This window comes from Amblyomma maculatum, chromosome 1 (assembly GCF_055883805.1).
Source record: "Amblyomma maculatum isolate TAMU_Amacu chromosome 1, ASM5588380v1, whole genome shotgun sequence".
In the NCBI taxonomy this organism is placed as follows: domain Eukaryota; kingdom Metazoa; phylum Arthropoda; class Arachnida; order Ixodida; family Ixodidae; genus Amblyomma; species Amblyomma maculatum.
Genome location: NC_139344.1, coordinates 175822907 through 175845794, shown reverse-complemented (window position 1 = coordinate 175845794; position 22888 = coordinate 175822907). Strand labels below are relative to the sequence as shown.

Genomic DNA, 22888 nt, shown 5'->3' with positions numbered 1-22888 from the left:
TCAGTGATCACACTATCAAGTTTCATGCAGCAGTGTCATACTCGTGATAAAGTTTTGAAAAGTACAGCCCAAAAAGCAACCACGAGTAAAGCATACCAGCATGAAATCAATTACAGTGTGCGTAAAAGACATTTTCCTACCACAGCCTCTAATGAGTGCTCGACCTGATAAGTCACTCATAAAATGAACAAGGCAATGAAAAAAGCCAAGAGAGAACAACACAGGAGATGTAAGGGATCCATGAACAAAGTACAGCGGTGGTGACTACTGACTCATTCAGTGCTGAATAGCTGGAGGATGCACTAATGATGACTATGCTCAATAAAATAATTAAACTAGCACAAATCAGACAGATATAATAACAGCTGCACATTTTTGTCATCACTGAGCAAAAATGTTGCCAACATGATTGCAAGCATGCTTGAAAACATGTTTTGATTCTTCTGTAATATTTCCTCCTGCTCCTGAGGACACTGCCATAGTTCAAGGCGTCCCCTCCTACATTGTAGTAAACCCTTGTTATAGTGAACACGTAAACAAATCATAAAATAGTTTAAATTCGTAATATAAAATTTCACTCAAAACACTCACAACAGCAGCGTGCAGTTTAGTCACTGCAGGGTAGGCAACTTGGGGGTGATGCTTACTAAAGGAATGGGAAGACCCTTATTGAAGCTTTAGCTCCATTTAGAAGGCATCACAAAAACTGAGTGCCTGTTAGGTTGGCTTCCCCGCATCCCAGCTCTGCAGATTGGAAAATGGCGTGTCAAAACAAAAGCCACCATCGTTTGCACACCACATTCATGACAGCTGATGTGAGTGCTGTTGCTGCAAGGCTATAACTGTCTGTGGTGCTGCTTTTGGGGTGCTGTTTACAGATGCAAGAGGCATAACGTGTGCTAGCTGCCTACCCTAATGCCATGACAAGAGCGAGACAAGAACATTATCGTTCGAAATGAAAGCGTGAACATTGATGTGACTGCTTGCCACACCACCACCAGTTACTTGTGCAGTGCGGCAAAGCCTGTCATCTCAGCAGGTGCCGCTTGGTGCTGAAGAGTTCAATGCATCCGTTTTAGGGCAACCCACTTTCATTATACAGTAAACTCTCGTTAATTCGGCCTTCAAGGAACCAGCAAAAACGTGCGAATAAACCGAAAATTTGAATTATAGAATGGGCTCAAAAAAACTGCCGAAAACCAATTGCATCACAGTAAATTTTATCTGATGAACACCTGCATAACATTTGACTGCATTTGAGGTGAAACCAAAGTGAGAATGATAGTTATTCTCAGGTTTTTCAAGTGCTTTGTTTTGCGCATAGTGCTATGAACAGTGAATAATTGCTCCAAAATCTTAAAAGCCGCTACTACTCTTTCCGCAGTGCGATGCAGTAGCACAAAATGATCTCGTCGCGTACTGAGGACGCTTCAGCGCACTGTTCGTGCGGTGAAGCATTGCAATGAAAGTGTGCCTGACCAGCGCGCAGCTTCAGCCTAATAAAGGTAGCATGTGGATGCGCATGAGGGATACGATACATGAGTATGCGCTAGAACAGTGTCACGCTATCCCAAAATAAATGTAAAAATAGCAATGCGTCAAGCAACATATGTAACAGCGCAGCTTGCCAGTGCCTACAAGGGCATTGCCGATGTGTGCACCCGGTCGCAGATGCAAGACAGCGTGACGTTAAGGAAAGTGAAACCGAAACTATATGACAGAGCTTTATTTCATGAATTAGGAACTTCTGATCTTTGTCATGCCTGCCATAACGTGAACGAATTGCACGTGCACCGCTGTTCCACGCAATTAAGGTTTAGAGAGGTCTGTTTCATGTCTCGACACGACCTTTCGCCCAAATTAACCAGAGCGAGCCCGTCCTATGTCCGAATTAACAAGCATAGACACCATAGACTTACATGGACGTCAGCTGGGACGGCAATCGTAATTTGAATGATCCGAATTTCCAGATTAATGGCGTTCGAATCAACGAGATTTTACTGTAAAAAGTTAAAATTGCAAGTGTTTACCAAAGATATTTAGGAAAAGCTGAGTATGACCAACAATTTGTAATATCTGTGCTTGTTATATCAAGGTTTGACTAAATGACAGTCCACAGTGTCGGAAATAAAAGCTGTTACTTTTGGCTTGGTCACACTCACGTCAGAAAAATGATAACTTATGGTTATTAGCATTATTAGGCAACTGTGCTTGCCTATTCCGGTAAAAAAAAAAAAAAAAGCAATACTGGTCCTGATCAGTAATTACCAGATTTTATGACGTGCTCACATGAACCCCCCCCCCCTCTTCTCTTTAGCGAATAGTTGTTGCATTTTGTAATGTATTGCTATGGCAAGAACGAGATTATACATTTCTCATGGCCAAACCAAGAAAGCACCATAATTGCATATAGAATTCCAAGAAAACATTAAAATATTATATATATACAAGGTTTGTGCGATAACTAGCAAAAAGTACAAGGAAAAAAAGAAACATGAGAAGAATTAATGACTTTGTGAAGGCTTCTACATGAACCCATCTGCAACCAGACCATCACATTGAAGCACTTCAGACAGATTATTGGCAATACTTTCAGAGTAACTATATAAACTGCTAACCTGACCCAATCATTGCAGAATTGAAACACTCTACCTGTTTTATGAGGCAGTCAATAACATTACCATGAATCTAAGAGGGAGAAAAAGCCATTTTTTTTTACAAGATATTCCACACAATAATTTGCCGTGGCAATAGTGGATGGATGCAAGTATAAAATTGTGGTTTTCATTCATCACAGAAAAAAAATTCACAACCAACTATGATGGAAAAGAATGCTGAGTATGCTAGAACATTTGCTTTTCCTTTGCCATATGACCAAAAAGCACCCAAACTATTCCACACTAAGAACTATATACCCTGAAAAGGTACTTAGTGTCTGCAGTCAAAGAGCAAATGCAGTTTTTCCAGAGCTATATCAATGGGCAAAGAGTGGCTACTCTACAAGCACATGGCTGCCATGTATGGTGTTAGAACAAAAGGGTATTCATCATTCCCTAGTCTGTATTCTATGCAGATGACAAAAACATAATCAAGACTGGCAATCTCTGGTACCTAGTCGGACACTGTTCTTAATGTAAATTACGACAAACACAATGAAGAAAACAAGGAACTGTCCAACCAACCTTTACAGATGCACTGGCATTCTGTTTCATTTCCTGAAGACTAAGATCCTAGGCCCATTGTGCGAGAGAAACAAATCCATTTCAAAGACAAAACTAACACCCAGCCCAGTCCCAAAGGTCCCACAGATTTCACTCCACGAACATATGCATGCTCACACACTTCACACAGATGGAAAGAAAAAATTCCTTACGAATCTCTTGCTGTGCATTACATTATAAGATGGCTTCCTACACAACAACAACAGCTCTGCGTTATAAATTCTTAAAGTATGCCACTTAGATCTGCCTATACATGATTTCTCACAGTTGAGGTACATGAGAGAAGAAATCATACAAAAAACAGATAGAAAACAGCGCAAAAAAAGAAAAAAGAAACAGTATTCAAAAAGGTATGCGTAGAGCCAGTGGTGAAACTCGAAGGCAATAAATAAACTGAACTGAACTGAAGGAAGGCAGCTCAGATTAAAAGGCAATGCTTTGATGGTCACGTTTGCTTTTGCCTCGTCTACATGGCAAACACATCCATAGCTGGTACCCTTGCTCACCATCCTCAGGTGCTTTTCTTCAGTTCTGTTCAATTTATTTTCAGTTCTGTTCAATTTATTTGTCCATGTCATAAAGCCCTATTGCCACAAATATACCACACCTTAGATATGTATGTCTGACGCTGCTTTCTTTGCTGCAATCATAACTGTTTGCCACAGAGAACTCCAAACAGTACCTATATATATAACATAGCTTTAGTTGAAAATTGACTTAGTATTTCCCATAGCAACATGCACGCCTTAAAACAGCAGTTATACAGCTCCTGCTGCACTGACACAATGTTCCTAAACAAGTGTGGTCTCCCTACACATAACTCTCAGAAGTCACCATCTGCGAATGAGACTGGCCCCAAGTAACCTCTTAATGTAACATAACCACAAGTGGCACGTAAGATGGAAACCTGTCAAAGCAGTCTTTGAAAAAGACTGCTTGATGTTTATAAAATTCTCCAACTTACCCAAGCTTTTTAGAGCACTCATGATAAAAAAAAAATAAGGGCCTAATAAGTCGCTGCTCAGTAAAAAAAAAAAAAAAAAAAAGAAAAGAAAATAAGAAAAGAAAAAAGAGTTCTGTTCTTTTCCCAACAGTTCCTAGTGACACATGCAAGTGCAGCACCCACAGGTCATTTCCACAATTAACACAAGCATTCAAAATACCAGAAGTACGACTCTGGTGACGCACTAATGTCCATTCTGTGTCTATGATTGTGACCCAATGAGCTAGAGGGAAGCTAACTTCTCAAAAATGATGCCACAGCGCTAAGCATGAACAAATGGCCACAATGATGTTCTACGCTCCTAAACTTGCTCTTCAAGGTTGTATTGCACAGGTGAAGATTTACTAACTACTCTCACAAGCTTGCATAGGGCTTGTATTTTTCATGCCACCAAGTTTTTATAACTGAAAAACGTCAAACTTTTTGACTGCTTAACCCTTTGCGGGGCAGTGAGATACACATCTCACTTGCTTCAAGGGCTGGCAAATGGACGATGGTGCACCTATGCACCATATTTTTGTGCGCTGAATACTACTGAACTATCAATAAAATCTGTGAGTGTTTGAACATTTTTGATAATACGTCCCCCTGATGTTCTGTGTGTTTTCACAAGTGCAGGTGCAAAGCTTGACACATCCCATTTTTGGAAAAAAACAAATTTGAAAAGTTGAAGAGCTTTTGAGTCTTTAATGTAATTCAGCTGCTGAATAACAGTTCTAAAAGCAATTTTCATTTTTAATGCAAGTTTCCTTACACACTGAAAAGACTTAAAAATGGTCCGAACAGATATGTGCTGCAACTGAGGCTTTTTTTATTAAGCCATTGGCACAAATGTGTTCCCTTTTTTTCTACAAAACCAGTGGCTGAAACAGATTGAAAGTGCACAATGTAGTTCCATTTCTAGAGCCAATCAAAGTGCAATTTTACCATTATAATACACACAGTTTGAATTTTTAAAGGGTAAAAAGAAATATACTTGTTCTTTGAAACTAAATCACTTATTGCCTATTGAGGAATTGAACCGGAATCATACTACAATGCTGTTCACCGCATGAAGTTAGAGTTTATAGTGTTGAAAACCGAATTTTTGATAAAGCAGTGAAAATTATTTGTGAACTACGTGTGAAAAATTTCGCAGTTTAAGACAATTTGCTGACCCTGTCAAGCTAGAGGCACTAATTCGGTGCTGCTCCTTGCTAAAATACCTTGCATATTTTACAGGGACTTAAGCGTGACACGAAATACTAAAATAATAGCCTCTACATTAATTGTAAATATTTGGCCATGAAAAAATGTAAAGCCTAGCATCATGATCTTTTCAAAGCTTAACAATAAAAGCTCTTTTGATGGGTAACATTGTTAAGCACTACATCAACAGGTATCTTTCTGCATTTAGAGAATGCAATCCAAGTGGCAGAATCAATTACTGTGAAAGCAGCTTTTAAGTCCAGGTGTTTATTCTTTTGCCTTTGCCAGTTTCCTGTACATGTGGCATATCTTTCCCACCCACTACACCATGCACTTTGCTGCAGAATCGCCTGCATTCTAGCCGAAAGTATAAGCATATGTATCAATCTTTCCAAATTATTTCATCATGTGACAGTTGTCGACAGCAAAATCAACAAGACAGGAAATTTCTAAGGACTATCAACCTGGAAGTACATGGAGCCAAATGCATACTTTCTGCTTCTCCCATGCTCACCAGACCATAATCAAAGAGTTTGACCACAAAATGTAGCTTGTGCATTTATGAAACAGTCACCACTGCACTGCCAACTCCGGAGCCATGCTGGCGAAGCGAACACTCCAGTTACCCACAAGGCAGCACTCGTACAGTGAAAACAAATGCACCTTCTAGCAGGATCGTCCAAATAAGACAGCTCCCATGGTCATCGAGATGCCTTTGTGGCGTATTCGCAGTGATGTCGCGTAATGAACGCAACAAAGGCTTCTGCGCTGGAAAGTGGGTTGGCTGATGATGTCACAGGCACAAGTGGCGACGTGCACAGTGCATGACCCCTGGAACGCTTTGACTTGGCCTCGACTGAAAGATCTTCGAGGCGCTCCAGAAGGCTACGAATATCCATCTCAAAGAGCTTGTGCTGACTAAGTAGCTTCCCCAGCATGCGACGAACAGTGGCTTCTTTCTCAAGCAGTTCATTGGTCTCACCGTGAAGTCGACCGAGTGCATCCAAGTGACGCAAGATTTGCACTTTGCGCAGCAGCTCGGCCTCCGCAGAGGATGATCCCCGTTCTGTCTGTGTAGTTGTGGAAACTTTCTGGCTGCTGACCTCAGGTAAAGTTTGGTTGGCTGGTCCCTCGGCAGTTCCAGTGTCAGAAGCAGCAGCTGTATGGAGAAGCAAAAAAAAAAAAAATGTGTGCAGGGCAACGCTATCTCAATGAAGAACCACATACTTTTCTCTTCTGGCAAGTAAAGGTTGCAGAAACTAGGCATACGCTTGAAGTTTTCCGATTTGAAGTGGTTTAGGCTAACCAGACATTACCAAAGGTAAGCTCAACTTCTAGCCAGTTGTCATGTCTTAAAAGCAAAGCCTCAAAAATGCAGGCATAATTGCCAAGCATGAACATCAGTCTCTTTAGGCTAGCAGGTAGGAAAGAAAGCAAAACCATCAGGTCTTTCGTGAACAAACCACCACCAGCAGCCCAGAAAGGGTTAGGCGACTACAGCAGACCCAGAGCAACATATATATATATATATATATATATATATATATATATATATATATATATATATATATATACAAAAAAGGGTGAAGTTACTTACATGAGATGACATTGAGGTCTGAAAGTGTGACTACCAGATCTGGGTGCTCCCTGAATGCATTGAGAAGAAGCTGGCCATCCTCAGTGAAGAGAAACACCAGTGGTATAGTGACATCGTCTGTGCCGTCACCAGACATGGCAAACACAGGCGACTGTTGTGCGCTGGTGCCCGCTTGGTTGTCTGCAAGGTGCGATACACACAAGGTGATATCAGCGCAAGTTCATATATTCATTTTTTTTTTAACTCAAGCTATTTAGAAAATTTTTTTGTGGAATGGACAATGCCAAAGCTACACTGGAAGAAAAGTACAGCAAGCACAGTCAATCATAATTGCACATGCCACGCATACCCAACGCAGTAACTTAGAAAATCCAAAGTAGAGTGTGCAGATATGGACCTTTTTTCCAGTAACGCCCTGCACATGCACCAAACCTTCTCAGCCGCCATTTCTGTCTACCACGCCAGGCAAAAATAGGGAGGAGTTCTCTGCATGAGGATCTTTACAACAAAACTAACTGCTGTATCATAATTAGAAGCAGGGCAAGCATCCTCTCAGCCCTAGCAAGTGCAGATGTGGTCCCTACCTACACAAGCCTCAAGTGAGAAGACAGGTTCACCAACGTGCTTTCGTCGCAGAATAAATACAGATCTAACTGCAATGTGAAAGATGTGCCAACGGAGTAAGATAAGACAGGAGTGCCGACTCTGGCATGCTGCAATGTATTCAGCAAGTGCAATTTTGCTACACAAACATTGAGCCCACGTCTGGTGCTGTTTTGCACTGTACTCTCTCCCTCCGCTCCCCTTTGCTTGTTGACGTGGCTTTGTGAACCAGCGGAAGTGGTGGTGGACCCCTTAAAGGCCCACTGTCCACCCTCCGGTCGAAAATATTTTCTTCTCCGGTGACTGTAAGACTTCGCCCATAGAACGCAAGGCCGCAAAATGTTTTTGAAAAGAGTAACTAATAACGCAGTTACAGCCACCGCAATCACCCGATTCTGTCATGCCTCTCTCCTTCCGTTCCCTCGCAAAGGTTTTTCACTCTCCTGCCCGAGGTCGTCTAGCCTCCGCAATACAAATTCCCCTTCCTCCTCCGCGTTTGGCGGGAGGTGGGGCGTGGCACTCCGCGAGCGCGAAAAAAAAAAAAAAAAAAAAAAAAAAAAAAAAGGCCGAGGGAGCGCGCGCCGCTGGATTCAGCCTGGCCGTGGCGAGGGAAAAGCGCGCAGCGAGCGGTAGACACCCATCCTTCTCCCGTCAGTCAGCGAGACGGACCAATGGACGTCGTTCGCTGTACGTACGTCATTATTGTGGCCCGTCGGGCCAGCGCAGGAAACGGGGAAGCTGGCTTCCCAAAGGAGAGCATGAGAGAGCTTTGAATTGTATTTTCGATGCTTTGCGGCGCGCGTGTCACTGTAGCATTTTGCACAGACTATCTCCGGTACCTGATCGAAACACTGGGCTCCTTTGCTTAAAAGGGCCTTCCCTGGACAGTGGCCCTTTAAGACTAGGTGTAGGCAGGTGGGGGGATCTTGTGGGGTTTGCTCCCGCAGTTCTGGGAGCAGGTCGCGGAATTAGGATTGAGCCAAGGATAAACTGGCCTCTAAAAAACGCGCACTTGATAAGCCAGCATGCCACGATGTGGGAAGAGGTGACGCATCGATGCCGGTATGCATGTCGCTAAAAGTGATTCGACTCCTCCCAACACCACGCCTCTGGCTCGTTGGACACCCGAGAAGCTTTGCATTGCAGCCCCATCCAGCTGTGCAACCACAGCTAAGTTTCACTGATGCTGGCATCAACAAATGCCATAGACACTCTCTCTCCCTCTCTCATGCGAGCACTCCTCTTGTGTTTATTTCGCTTTGAGAAACTAAAAGTTAGCTTTCAACCTCCCTACAGAACTAGGGAGGATATTTTTGCAGATACTCAGCACAATCAAGCAAGTGATGTGTCTATGTCACCTCTGCATGCCCTGCCAATGTTTCTTCTTCTTTTTTTTTTTTCATTCTACTGGGAGGGAGTGAGAGGAGGGCTGCAAGGTATCTCTCGGCGGGGCTAGCCTGCTATCGAATTTTTATCTGTTGTAGGCCATCATTGCACCCACCACCGCTTTCTCTCAAGTCCAGTGCGTGGGAAGGAGGGGCTGGCAGGCTGGCTGTCAAGCATGTTCAAACGAGTGACAGCTTCGAGCTGCCCTCGGCGCTCGCTTAAATATGTATGGGGGGAGGGGGGTAGAGGAAGGGGGGTCTAGCCGTCCTGCGAGCAAAGCATACAGCAGCACACACGCTTTTTCTTTTTTTTTTTTTTCTTTCCTAGCAGTATGAAAAGGATGAAAGAAGGGGTGGGCAGGCTGGCCAACGCAGATAGCATGGTTTCAAACAAGTGATGGCTTGGAGCTGCCCTCGGCAAAGCCCAGCTCGAGCAGTATACATGCTTGCTGTCCCCCCCTTTTTTTTCATTTTTTTTCCCCCCTGTAGCAATGAGGTACTATAAGCTGTGATGGCCTGAGCAGCAGTGGAGGCAGTGCTAAACATTTGACTGCTTCCGGACACATGCCGCTTTTGTAATCGGCCGCTTTTGTACCTTAAGTTCAGCCCCTTATATGAAACAACACCTTTCTGCCACTAGAAAAATGCATGCGTTTGGGAGTGCCTGAGCAAAGAACTCATGCACAGGTACTCAATATATTTGCAGCCCCACATACAGTCAGTACTCTTGCATGTTTTCACTACAATGAGGAAAGCAAATGCACAATCCCTACAGCCTACTGTAAAGAAGCCGATTCATGACTCCAGAGCCCCTGCGTCGCCTTGCATACGCTCACTCTACATTCCCGCAAATCGCACCTTTTGACTCAACAGCGCCTCTCTCAAGGGCGGAGGGAAACTCCACGAGATATGTGTTTGTGACGCATAGCTATGCTGCCCGTGTGTCACATGATTGCGCACCCAGGACATGCAAAAATATTATCCCGCAAAACTATGTCTAGCCAGGCCAGAGCTGTTGCGCAACATTTTTTTTTGTGTATGACCGCGGGTTTCGCGGACCCCAAAAGTCACTTCGCGGATGCCTGGGGTCCACAGACCCCCTTTGAGGAACAGTGCTTCAGGACAAAGCTGCTCCTGCATCGTGTTCTTCTTTTTTCTTTTTTGCCATCTGTGTGCACCTGTGAAAATGAATCAACAGGGGCATGCAGACAGCCACACAACGAGGTCAACGGTACGCAGACAGCACGGCACACGGCATGGCAGATATGTGACAAGCGCATTCTGTGCACTGTTATTTTGATACTGATTGTATGAAGGCATAGGGTAGGCTAAGAAGTGTTTTGTCATTGGCTGTGAATCAGGGTATCGCAAAGGAAAAGAAAAACCATATTGTTACGGGGATGCACTTAATGTAACAGCACTGCGACGGGCTGAACTCGGCGCTGAGACTTCAGTAGCCGTGCAGTGTCCACTCTGTGAGCGTCGTCCTCTTTTTCAACGCTTCGTCGTGCCTGCGTTCCTTGATCGTCGTCTTTGTCAGTGAGCACATCCTTTGGTCTCGCGTGTCCCGGTAACACTACCCCCCCTCGGCAAAAGGCACCGTCCCGGTGCGTATTAGGCGTGCGGTGTGGAGGGGGAGTAATATGGCTTGAGGCGGGCGACATGTACAATTTCGGAAGTGGGTTTAGCAGTCGGTGACTTTGGGTGGAGAGGTGCAATCTCATAGGTCACGTCAGTCACAGGGCGTAGTACACGGTAAGGACCCGTGTAGTGGGGCAGAAGTTTCTGACACAACCCCACACGACGGCACGGAAGCCAGAGCAACACCAGAGATCCGGGAGGATAGTGCACATCGCGGTGGTGAGCGTCGTAGCGGCGTTTTTGAGCTTCTTGAGAGACGGTGAGATTGTGACGAGCAATCTGGCGAGCAGCGTCGGCTCGGGCGATGGTATCGCGGGCATAGGTTGTGACGGGGCCAGCGGCGGGAAGCAAAGTGTCGAAGGGCAGTAAGGGGTCTCGTCCAAAGAGAAGATAGAATGGAGAGTACCCAGCAGTGTCATGACGCGAAGAGTTATATGCAAAGGTGACAAATGGGAGACTAATATCCCAGTCGCGATGGCTGTCGGATACGTACATTGCGAGCATGTCGGTGAGTGTGCGGTTAATACGCTCCGTAAGGCCGTTCGTCTGAGGGTGGTACGCAGTGGTGAACTTGTGCCGAACGGAGCAAGAACGAAGTATTTCCTCAACAACTCGGGAAAGGAAACAGCGGCCACGGTCGGTAAGTAGTTGACGGGGAGCACCATGGTGTAGTATGACGTCGTACAAAAGGAAGTCAGCAACGTCTGTGGCGCAGCTGGTTGGAATGGCGCGAGTGATCACGTACCGCGTGGCGTAATCGGTGGCCACAGCGATCCATTTGTTTCCTGATAAGGACTCGGGGAAGGGCCCTAGGAGGTCAAGGCCAACACGAGAAAATGGCTCAGTCGGAATAGCAATCGGCTGCAGGTGTCCAGGTGGCAGCACAGGGGGTTTCTTCCGGCGTTGACAGAGGTCGCAAGCTGCTACATAACGTTGGACAGAGCGGTAGAGTCCAGGCCAGAAGAAACGCCGGCGCACGCGGTCGTATGTGCGTGAGAGGCCAAGATGACCAGCTGTAGGGGCGTCGTGCATTTGTTCGAGAACGGCAGAGCGTAGGTGTTGGGGAACGACGAGCAAGTGCTCAGCACCATCAGGTCGCATGTTGCGACGGTATAGCGTATTCCCATGAAGGAAGAACAGGGCGAGGGAAGATTCACGGCTGTGTGTGCGGAGGCGGTCGATAAGAGAACTGAGGGTTGGGTCCAAGCGCTGTTCGTCGGCTATGTGAGAAAAGTCCGATATAGAGAACACACAGGGGTCCGACTCGTGGTCAGTAGAGGAAGGGGGATCGACGGGATAACGGGACAGACAGTCTGCATCCTGGTGGAGCCGGCCTGATTTGTATTCAACGGAAAAGGTATACTCCTGCAAGCGCAGTGCCCAGCGGCCGAGGCGGCCAGTAGGATCCTTGAGGGAAGAGAGCCAACATAGGGCGTGGTGATCGGTAATTACAGTGAATGGTCGGCCAAACAAGTAGGGTCTGAATTTTCCAACGGCCCAGACGAGAGCCAGGCACTCCCGTTCCGTAATCGAATAGTTCTGTTCCGCTGATGACAGGAGACGACTGGCGTAGGCAATCACGCAGTGTTGGCCGCGTTGTCGCTGTGCAAGAATGGCACCAATCCCGTGGCCACTGGCGTCGGTGCGAAGTTCCGTCGGGGCAGACGGGTCGAAATGGGCCAACACAGGAGGATTGGTGAGAACAGCGATGAGGGTGGAGAATGCGTTAGCCTGCTCTGGTCCCCATGAGAAAGGAACGCCTTTCTTCAGGAGCTTGGTGAGAGGACGAGCAACAGCGGCAAAGTTTGGGACGAACCGGCGAAAATAAGAGCACAGTCCTATAAAGCTGCGGACATCACGGGGTGAACGGGGAGATGGAAAAGCACTGACAGCACGAATTTTGTCAGGATCGGGTTGCACGCCGGTGGAATTCACCAAATGGCCAAGCACTTTAAGTTCGCGGCGACCAAAACTGCACTTCTTTGAGTTCAGTTGAAGTCCGGCACGGCGGAAAAGTGCCAAGATGGAAGAAAGGCAACGAAGATGGCTTTCGAACGAGGGCGAGAAGACAATCACGTCATCCAAGTAACATAGACAAGTCGTCCATTTGAAGCCGCGGAGTAAGGAGTCCATCATTCGTTCAAACGTAGCAGGGGCGTTGCAAAGTCCAAAAGGCATAACCTTAAATTGGTAAAGGCCATCGGGTGTGACAAAAGCTGTCTTCTCGCGGTCTTGTTCGTCAACAGAAATCTGCCAGTAGCCGCTACGAAGGTCGATAGAGGAAAAGTAGCGGGCTCCATGTAAACAGTCCAAGGCATCGTCTATTCGCGGCAGCGGGTAAACATCTTTCCTTGTAATCTTGTTCAGATGTCGATAGTCGACGCAAAAGCGCCAACTGTTGTCTTTTTTTCTAACGAGCACGACAGGAGAAGCCCAGGGGCTGTTCGAAGGTTCGATGATATCGTTGGCCAACATCTTGTCGACCTCCTGCTGGATGACTTGGCGCTCAGAAATGGACACACGATAAGGCCTCCGATGTACAGGTTTTGCATCGCCGGTGTCAATGCGGTGAGTCACAACTGATGTTTGGCCGAGAGAACCGGCAGCAAAGTCAAAAATGTCGGAGAAGGATAACAAAAGGTTGTGGAGGTCCTGAGCGTGTTCGGGGCTGAGGTCAGAGGCAATCATTGCGGAAATAGGGTCGGTAATTATGGAGGGAAGTACGAGTGTTGGAAGGACGCTTGAATGTGGGCCAGGAGTGAGTGCACAAATGGTGCAGTCTGTGAGAGGGGACAAGGTAGCAAGGGATATTCCTTCGGGAAGAACTTGGGGTGACAGACTGAAGTTCAGGATAGGAAGGTAGGTGCTGTTCTGTGTAACGCGTACGATGAGATGAGGAAGAACGACGTTGCGGTCAAGAAAGACCTCGGTGATAGGGCAAGCAAGATAGTCACCGTCAGGCACAGGCGGGTAAGGTGACAGAGGTAGGTAAACAGCAGAGTCAGGGGGCAGGCGAGCGAACTCAGTGGAGCGAAGGCGGGGTGCAGATGGAGGATGTTCTGAGCAGACAGGTAGGTCCAAACGAAGAAGGCCGCTGGAGCAGTCGATAAGGGCAGAGTGGGCCGTTAAAAAGTCAAGGCCGAGGATCACATTGTGAGGGCACTGGTTGAGGACAGTGAACAAAACAGGGATGTGATGACCGGCAAGGGTGACTCGGGCAGTGCACTGCCCAGTGACGGCAGCAGTACTGCCATCGGCAACACGAACGGTGGGCGAAGCGGCGGGGGTCTGTACTTTCTTGAGGCGGCGGCAAAACGATGAGCTCATGATCGAGACTTGGGCACCAGTGTCAATGAGGGCAGAGACGGGAACACCATCCACGAACAGGGACAGGAGGTTACAGGGCGAAGAAATGGGCAGTAGAGGATTTCCAGGTCGGGGTACCAATGCAGCGTCACCTCCGGGAGCTGCATTGGCTAGTTTCCCGTGAAGCGGCCGGCAGAGGACGGCGAGGAACTGCGGCCAGGAAGAGGTGAACGGGAACGGCGGGCTGGCGGGGAAGGAGTCATAATCATAATACCGTGCATAATGCACACAACACAGCTATCCATAAAACGCATGAGAAAAAATCGAAATGTGAAACATGTAGCCTGCACAGGGATCTGCGCATATAAGTAGGAGCCAGTTGGATCCGACAGGTGAGCTGTATAAAGCAGACGACAAACACGCCTGCCAGGGATATATGCCAGTGGTGACAAAGGAGACATGACAGAGCAGTGGCACGAAGCATATGACAAACGCGGCGGCACCCACGAAACCACCAAACTGGCTGCACAGAGACTGCACGCTTCACCAGCGTCGATGTTAAATCTGAGCACCATTTATCGCAACCTCCACCAAGCTTTCTCCAATGTAGCAAAATTTTGCCCTTTCCAACAGCGGAGTCAGCGCTCCTGTTTATTTCACTCCGTAAGCATACCTAAAGTGTATATTCACAGATGACTCATACCTCTATGCACTGGCTAAGAGAAGCCGGCACTGCTCTTATTTATTGCCTGCGAAACAAGTTCACTCCACCATTGTTAACGAATTTTTGCAGAGGATATGTGAGGAGGCTTCGGCGACCAGGCTCGTCAATTATAGTTTGCTTAATGGCTGCAAGAATGGTTTGGTATTAGAAAAAAGGTCCATGACTGCTCCTTGCAGCCACAACTAAAATCAATGTGATGTACTACTACATACTTCTGATTATGACTAGGTCATTCAGCATTATGCTGCATTAACTCTTTGATGGTTGAATTGTTTTGAAAAACTTTCCCAGATGGTCAAATTTCATTACTGCTGATTCTGAATAAATATAAGCACAAACAGGAAAAAAGGAGAAAAAAAAATTAGGGCAGTAGTATTTTGGTTACAGTGTTACTTAGAAGTGCAAGAATATTAAACATTTCTTAAGAGTACGGTCAGAGCTAGAGCTGGTGGAATGCAGCTCGTTGCCTGAAGGCGATATATCATTCTTTGAAGAGCAGCTGTCATTTAATATATATTGAGTGTATGGAGCCAAATCTGAGTCAGTAGAGGCATTCCTGCCAGTGTCAAGAAAGGCCATAATACCACTTTACTAGGCATGTTAACAACTCCAACGGAACTCAGTAAACTGGGAGAGCAATAATAAATACATCATGAGTGTCGGTATACAATAACCAAACTTATAAAGATAGAAATCAACACCTGCAAACTGAGTTAACCTGCAGAGCAATAATACACTGTGAGTGTTGGCGATAAACACAGTGCCAATGAAGATAGAAATTGGCATTCGTGGGTCTCCACAAGAGGATGCCAGGAAAGATAAAAACAACTTTCACGTGCCGCCATAGCAATCACGTGGAGAACAACCATGGAGAAAAATCAAAACCACACACCTCTGTAAACTTCTCTGTAAACTGAAAGTTTGATGAAATAGAGGAAAACCGCCCACAAGATGGTTTTCTTCCCTGCAACTTTTTAGAAGGCGGCCGCGCCATGTGTGTCTTTTCTTTCTTCTTCGTCCCGCATCTTCGCGCTGTTTTATACGAAAATGCATAACCAGCTTGTCTAAACTGCCTCCCAGTAAGCATGCACCATCAGTGGGGCATGGAATTTTCGAAATGGAATGCCGACACCATTCCCATAGGGCAAAAACCATCAAAGGGTAAGGCAACTGACAACATATAAGGATGCTTGATTCTAACATAAACCATTCAGCATTTGGCGTATTTCAATCAACAGCTCTCAAGTTGTACTAATGAACACAAAGATGTGCTGAGGCTCACCCAAAACTATTCCTCCAACAGCCCCAAATGCTTGAATTTTTCTTGCCTGAAAATGAAAAAGCAAGAATGATTATATGTGGAACAAGCATAAAAGTTTAGTTATACACACTTTTAATAACAAGTTAGACTTTACGGTTTAAGCGAGTAGAAACTAATAAACGTGCATCTAATTCACTCTGAAATTTGGTTTTAACAAAAAAAAAATGTCAATACTCTTGGCATGCAAGGCACAGCTAGCTAGCCGCTGAGTATGAATTACGCTTAAGTTAAATTTGAAAACTAACAAGATATATAGATAGATGGGTTTATTGAAAGGAAAGGCAGAGAAGTTGGCCGGAGTGATTAAAATCTGGCCTGCTACTCTGCACTGGGAAAGAGGAGAAGAAAGAGGATCATGATGGGTAACACTGTGAGAGAAGGCGTGAGTCAAGTCCGGTGGTGCACCAAAAACGGCAAAGAGCCCACACTGCCTGGACACCCTTCCCATTGTCCTTCCAAGCACCCAGCATCAATTCCTCCGACAGAGGTCTCTGGTCCAAACGTTTCAAGGAAACTGCTAGCACTTTTCGTTCACGTGCATACACTGGGCACACCAATAACATATGGTCCAAAATCTCGGGGAAGCCACAAGTTGAACATTCCGGAGAGTCCACCTGTCTAATTAAATGCAAGTACCTGCGCGTAAAAGCCACACTTAAACGAAGTTTATGTAGCAAGCATGCATGATGGCATAGAATAAAGTAGGAAGCAAAGCCAGTGGTATGATGCGATGAGAGTATTGTTGGATAGGCAGCGCAGTTGTGCAGTTTGAGAAACCACTCCACTAGTTTGCATGCTTCTGCAGACCAGTAACACCCCCTAATAGCTAGCTAAGCACCGTTTGCTCGCTACAATCACTCCCTTATAGCAGTTAGATGAGCAGGTTTATCGATTGGAAGTAGGAATGATTTATTTATTAGGACAAATCCTTTATCAAAACCCTTTCATGTGGCCGTTGCTTGCAGAATCTGTGTGCGCATGTGGCCCGAAGGCTATCATGGCAGCAAAAAAGGGTGCTGTTTTAGCGGCAGCCTACTAAACGTCACTCAGACCTCCTGCTAAGAAAATCCCAGAGCTTTGCCCGGAGTAGAGCTGGAAGACCAGAGTCGTCTGTGGTGAGAACAGATAGAAACTGGTAGTTCTGTGAGCTTCCTTATGCGTAGTTCCGAATATTCTTGGGCACTGACACGAAAACATGCTTGGGAGCTGAAAAGTTTTGCTGGCCAGGTTACGGCAACAATTAAATTGCCATCACTGCCATCAGCATGCAGACCAGGTAATGTCTGCCCTCTCACTCAACCGGCACAACAGTCTAACAATAACATGCCAACCTAAAAGTAAACTATCTTTTCTTTTTTTTTTGTGAGCTCGCTGTCTCACCTTGCTTAGGCTTCTAATAATGACACCATTTTCTGCTGCACAGCACGCAGTACAGCAATTTTAATAATAATTAATGGCAGATAAACTAGTCATGCTCACAAAAAGCCCGAGGTAGACTATAAGTGATTTTTGACCACACAGGAATGCTACACTATTTCACAGATAAAAAGTGAGTTTTCTTTCATGCTATTAAAGTAATACTCGCTGAGTAAACTGAAACTTGTGTTCTGAAATAGGCACAGAAAAAAAAAGTCTGACGAATTGAAAAAAAAATAAAAACCAAGAAGTCCAATCCTTATTTACAATTAGTGCGAACACTACCATTTCAGTGAGCTGTCAGAAACCATGAGCGGCGGGTCTTTTGGAGAGCCACCAGTTCAGTGAACCATCAAAAACCGTGAGTGGCGGTTCTTTTCGAGTACCACCATTTCAGTAAGCAGTCAGAAGCGTGAGCAGCGGTTCTTTTGAAAAGCCACCACTTCTGTGAGCCATCAGGAACCGTGAGCAGCGGTTCAATGAGCCGTCAGGAACCCTGAGCAGCAGTTCTTTTGAAAAGCCGCCAGTTCAGTGAGCAGTCAGGAACCGTGAGCAGTGGTTCTTTTGAAAAGCCACCAGTTCTGTGACCCGTCAGGAACCGTGAGCAGCGCTTCTTTTGGAGAGCCACCAGTTCAATGAGCCGTCAGGAACCGTGAGCAGCAGTTCTTTTGAAAAGCCGCCAGTTCAGTGAGCAGTCAGGAACCGTGAGCAGTGGTTCTTTTGAAAAGCCACCAGTTCTGTGAGCCGTCAGGAACCGTGAGGGGCGGTTCTTTTGGAGAGCCACCAGTTCAGTAAGCCGTAGGAACCGTGAGCAGCGGTTCTTTTGAAAAGCGGCCAGTTCTGTGAGCCGTCAGGAACCGTGAGCAGCGGTTCTTTTGGAGAGCCACCAGTTCAGTGAGCTGTCAGGAACCGTGAGCGGCAGTTCTTTTGGACAGCCACTAGTTCAATGAACCGTCAGAAACCATGAGCTGCGGTTCTTTTCGAGAACCACCAGTTCAGTGAGCAGTCAGGAACCGTGAGCAGTGGTTCTTTTGAAAAGCCACCAGTTCTGTGAGCCGTCAGGAACCGTGAGCGGCGGTTCTTTTGGAGAGCCACCAGTTGAGTGAGCCATCAGGAACCGTAAGCGGCGTTTTTTGGGGGGAGCCACCAGTTCAGTGAGCCGGCAGAAACCGTTCTGCTAGAGTTGGGTCTTCTGCTCGGTGCGACTTCATCGCCATGTATTAGCAATGTGAGAAAGCAACTCCAGATGGCAGGAGTGGGTCGAGCCGGCATACAAAGGAAAGAAAAATGTTTGCTGTCTGCACGATCCTCCGCATGCCATCGGTCGAAGCACAGTCAGCTGTTTCGGTTTTGTGCGTCTTGTTTTGCTTGTTGCAACTGGAATGCTTTCCATGCTTGTTATGAGTAATTTTTCAAGCTGCATTACAAGATGAATGTCGAATGCATAGCCCCTTCTGCACCCAGCCCAGCAGAAAAAAAAAGTCCGATTCGATCACGTACAAACAGCACCGACTGCTTAAACGGGAAACAGATGCCTTATGGCGAGCGATGCGGCTTGAAGTAGACACAAAATGAATCAGTGAATGAATGAAATATTGTTGGCGCGTGTATGTGGCAGCAAAAACAGTAAGGTTGAACAAGTTTGAGTTAGGGGACCGGGGAAGAAACCTGTCATCAGGAAGAAAGGAAATAACGGGAGAAGCCAGGGGGCTAAGAATCGTGGGCCTTGCAAATAACAGCTGCGAAGTTGAAGGCAAGGAGGGTATAGTGCTCCAGTGAGAGCGGTTGCGACTCTTACGAGGAAGGGCAGGAGAGGAGTTGCTTTATCGCACAGCGAATGGAAGTGCGGAAGTCGCATCCAGACACCAGGCTGCAATGGAACGGTTCGGGGGGTCGAATGGGCACGGATATCAGTGAACTAGAGAGAGAGAGAGAGAGAGACGGAGCTGGCTTCCTCTCCAATAGAGCCACTGCACACTCCTGAGTGACCCAGATTTAAGTAAGCCGGTGAGCCATTAAAATGAGCCAGCTCACTTTAGTGAGCGGAGCCGTTCTGAGCTGCTCACTGAAGTGAGCAGCTTTGCCCACCCCTAGGCATCGGACGCTTGTTAATTCGAACATAGGTGAGCTCACTCTGGTTAACGTGGATGGGGGATTGCATCAAGGTACAACCGACGAACCCAGTGATCAGAGAAATATAGGCATTCCAGAGCCTGAACTGCATAGAACAGTGGTGCCCATGCATTTCATGCGTGCTGTGGCAGGTCAAATGACAATCAAACGCTCCCTATTTCCGAAATAAACTACAGTTGCATAGTTTTGGTTTCATTTCCCTTAATTTCACGCCATCTCATGGCTGTGATCGGGTGCAGGCATCTGCCAGTTGCGCCATTTCAGGCGGTACTTCGCGCATCATTGTTATTTTATTTTCATCTTGAGACGGCGTCCTGCTATCCTAATGCCCAAGTACAGTCGAACCCGGTTATATCGAACCCGGATATATCGAATTTTGGTTATATCGAACTCACGGAATATCCCCTTGAAAATCCCATGTAAAAGTATAGGAAAGCCGCGTCATATATCGAACTCAATTTCACCGGTCGTTCGATATATAGAACTCCGCACCACGCACTGGAAAGTGTGCCTTCCCTAAAGACGATCGCATCACCCTTGGCCGTTTGCCGCGTGACGTTTTCAAGCCACGCGCGGAAGGAATAAGAGGGGAAAGTTCTGGACAGCGCGGCGCCCATTCCCCAAAGGTGCGCATTTGCAGTTATCGTTTCCCGCGTGCCAACACATGACGTTTGCAAGCCATGTGCGTGGGTGTACCCATTCTTTTGCCGAGCTATCTCTCTCCTTCAGCACGCGCTACGCATGCGCCAAGCCAGCTCAGCCCGTTTTCAGACAGACGTCGGACGCTTTCTCCAGCGTGTGTTGCGAACCCTCTGCGCGTGGCGGCTGACGTGGCTATGGCGCCTGCGGACGTTAAGAAGCGGCAGCTCTCTGTTCTTTTTTTTTTTTTTCGAGAGCCATTCTTTCTTACCGTTGTGCTGTACTCGCGACGTAGCGTAAGATATGGCGGCTGCGGAAGTTTAAAAGCGGCAGGCTTTTTTTTTTTTCTTATATATTTTTTTAGCGGGAGCTGTTATCATGCCCGCCCCAAGCGCGGCGTGATAAATCGAACCAGGCTTGTGCAATCAAGCCATCACAGGCACTCTGCCAAGTTCGCTCCCCGTCACCGGAGGAGCTATAAAAAGATAAACGCGCCCTGACGTTATCGCTGCGCAGCATCTTGGCATGCTGCCAAGAAATGAGCTGTGGATGCGACGACCGAAACGGAGTGACGCGCGCCATCGACATGCAAGCGAAAACGCTCGCGATTTCTGCCACGGCGACACAGAAACCTTGTATTGAGCTGTCGCGGTGGCTCGAGTGGCAAGAGAGACGCAGTTCCAACAAGTTTGAAATTTTTCGCTCTGTCGCTGCCGCTCGTCGCTGAGATCGCTCAATTGCTTGCATGTGAGTGAGCTGGTCTTAACGCATTTTTTATTTTTCAAATTCTCGGGTGCAAAAGTGGAGGGTGGGTTCATTATGTGAGTGGGTTGATTAGGCGACAAATACGGTATCGTTATTTCGCATCGTAAGTGCCATCACAAGCCGATTTTTGTATATCGAATTATCGATATATCGAACTATTTCGCGATCCCCTTCGAGTTCGATATATCCGGGTTCGACTGTATAAAGCATCCATATGCAGTTTCCAGTTCGCTGAAACTGCGCGCTTCACCGTGATGCTTAACCACGTGAAATCTACAGTGAAGCATCTTCAAACCGCGATGGGGCTATTTTGTGAGAAACTGAGGAACCATTGCTACTGTGTCGCATTGTGAAAAGGATAGCGGAGGCCTTCACGACTTTGGAGCATTTCTAACGTTCCTGACAGTGTGCGCAAAGCAGAGCACTTGATGTAACAGAGAAAAACCATTGTTCTCATGCGCAGATAGGAATCATATAGGTGGTCATTAGATAAAATTACAGTGATGCAAACAGTTTTTGGCAGTTTTTTCAGGCCCATTTGATAATTCGAATTTTTGGCTAATTTAAAAATTTTTTCTGGTCTTGGAGACTAAATAACGAGAGTTTACCGTAGTGTGTTATAGAAGTCATTTATTCTAGCACTTTGTCGTGTGGCCACCATTGCATTGTTGTCCAGTGTGATTACCCGTTCATGCAACAAAAGAGCGAAACACAGGGAATGCAATGAAAGTTCAGTGTCCTACCAATAAGCACGACATGCGTAAAAAAGGCATGCAATTCTTCTGCAGTTGCAGTTGTGATGGATGACTTTGAGGGAACACATAAATACATGAAAACCAAAAAAATGAAATCAGTTAATAGTAGTGCTCTCTCTGGAGCTATTCTTCTTGTTCTTTTGTACTCAGTGTAAAACCTAAGAGCTGAAACCAGAGTCCAATGAAGCCATGAAGCAAAACCTAGCCCCTTTTGTTGCTAACAGCTTTAACCAGTGCATAAAAGAGAGTGAGAGCAAGACAGACTATTCCTTCATAGGTTTCAAGGAAATGCAAAGTGCAAAATCAATCTTTTAAGGCTCTACTTTTGAATTAGATAGCATCTTCAATAAACTTGTTTAGCACATACTGAAACTCAGCATGGCATTTATTTTGGCTGGTCTCATTTTTTAAGTCAGCTATTCGTTTAAATTTTACATTTATAAGCCAGCTGCAAAATAAGAGGAAGGGAGGGAGGGGAAATGTAGTAGATTACGTGCACCATTCACAACAACAGTGAAGCAACAAATGGCCCTTTTTGGGAACATAGCATCACTTAGTACTTAACACTTGATTCTAGGAAGGTTAGGTGCTATAGCACAGCACTAGAGAAGAGCACTTGAGTACTCACTTTCTCAACAAACATGCACTCTCCACGTTCCATGATGACTATTTTTCCCCTGAGTTCATGGCCATTGCGAAGCTCTCCGCAGCCACGGAGGGGATCGAGCAGCGCAAGTGAGGCGCTGACTTCATTGGCTGGTTTCCCAAGGTCTTTGCCAAATTGGGCAGGACCCGCTTGCAGAACCATATGCACCTTTGTGGATGGCAGAGTGAATGTCACGGACCGCACATGCTGTTCTGCACATTGCCAAAAACAGAAGGGGACATTCACAACCAATGGACATGACAATGAACATGATCAATTCACTCATTGCATAAACAGAACTGAACAACAGAAGCTGTTAGCAAGGAGTCACAACTTCTGGGCAACATGAAACTATGTGACTTGGCAGCAAGCATTTTCTTGATGTTCCAAATGCAAAAGGCCAAAAGTCACAAGTAAATCTCAACATTTTCGCATCATGAACAGTTTATTCAACAGTAATTAATGTGCAAACAATTGTAGAAAAGTTGTGAAATTGAGCCCCTTCATGGATCACTGCCTTGTCGTGATGGAGGGGCTTGCGAAAC

At 46.2% G+C, this 22888-nt stretch overlaps 1 protein-coding gene across 3 annotated transcripts in view; it reads right to left on the bottom strand.

The window, feature by feature from the left end:
* Positions 1–1710: 1710 nt before the first annotated feature.
* Positions 1711–22888, bottom strand: part of Edem2 (ER degradation enhancer, mannosidase alpha-like 2) — a 129015-nt gene continuing 107837 nt past the window's right edge. For all 3 annotated transcript variants that reach the window (XM_084589627.1, XM_084589626.1, XM_084589628.1), the window contains 4 exons: positions 22326–22555; positions 15951–15996; positions 7010–7189; positions 1711–6571 (listed from right to left, as the gene is read on the bottom strand). In XM_084589627.1, coding sequence (XP_084445753.1) covers positions 6114–6571; positions 7010–7189; positions 15951–15996; positions 22326–22555 — 914 coding nt within the window. In that variant the 3' untranslated portion in view covers positions 1711–6113. The remainder of the gene's footprint in view (positions 6572–7009; positions 7190–15950; positions 15997–22325; positions 22556–22888) is intronic.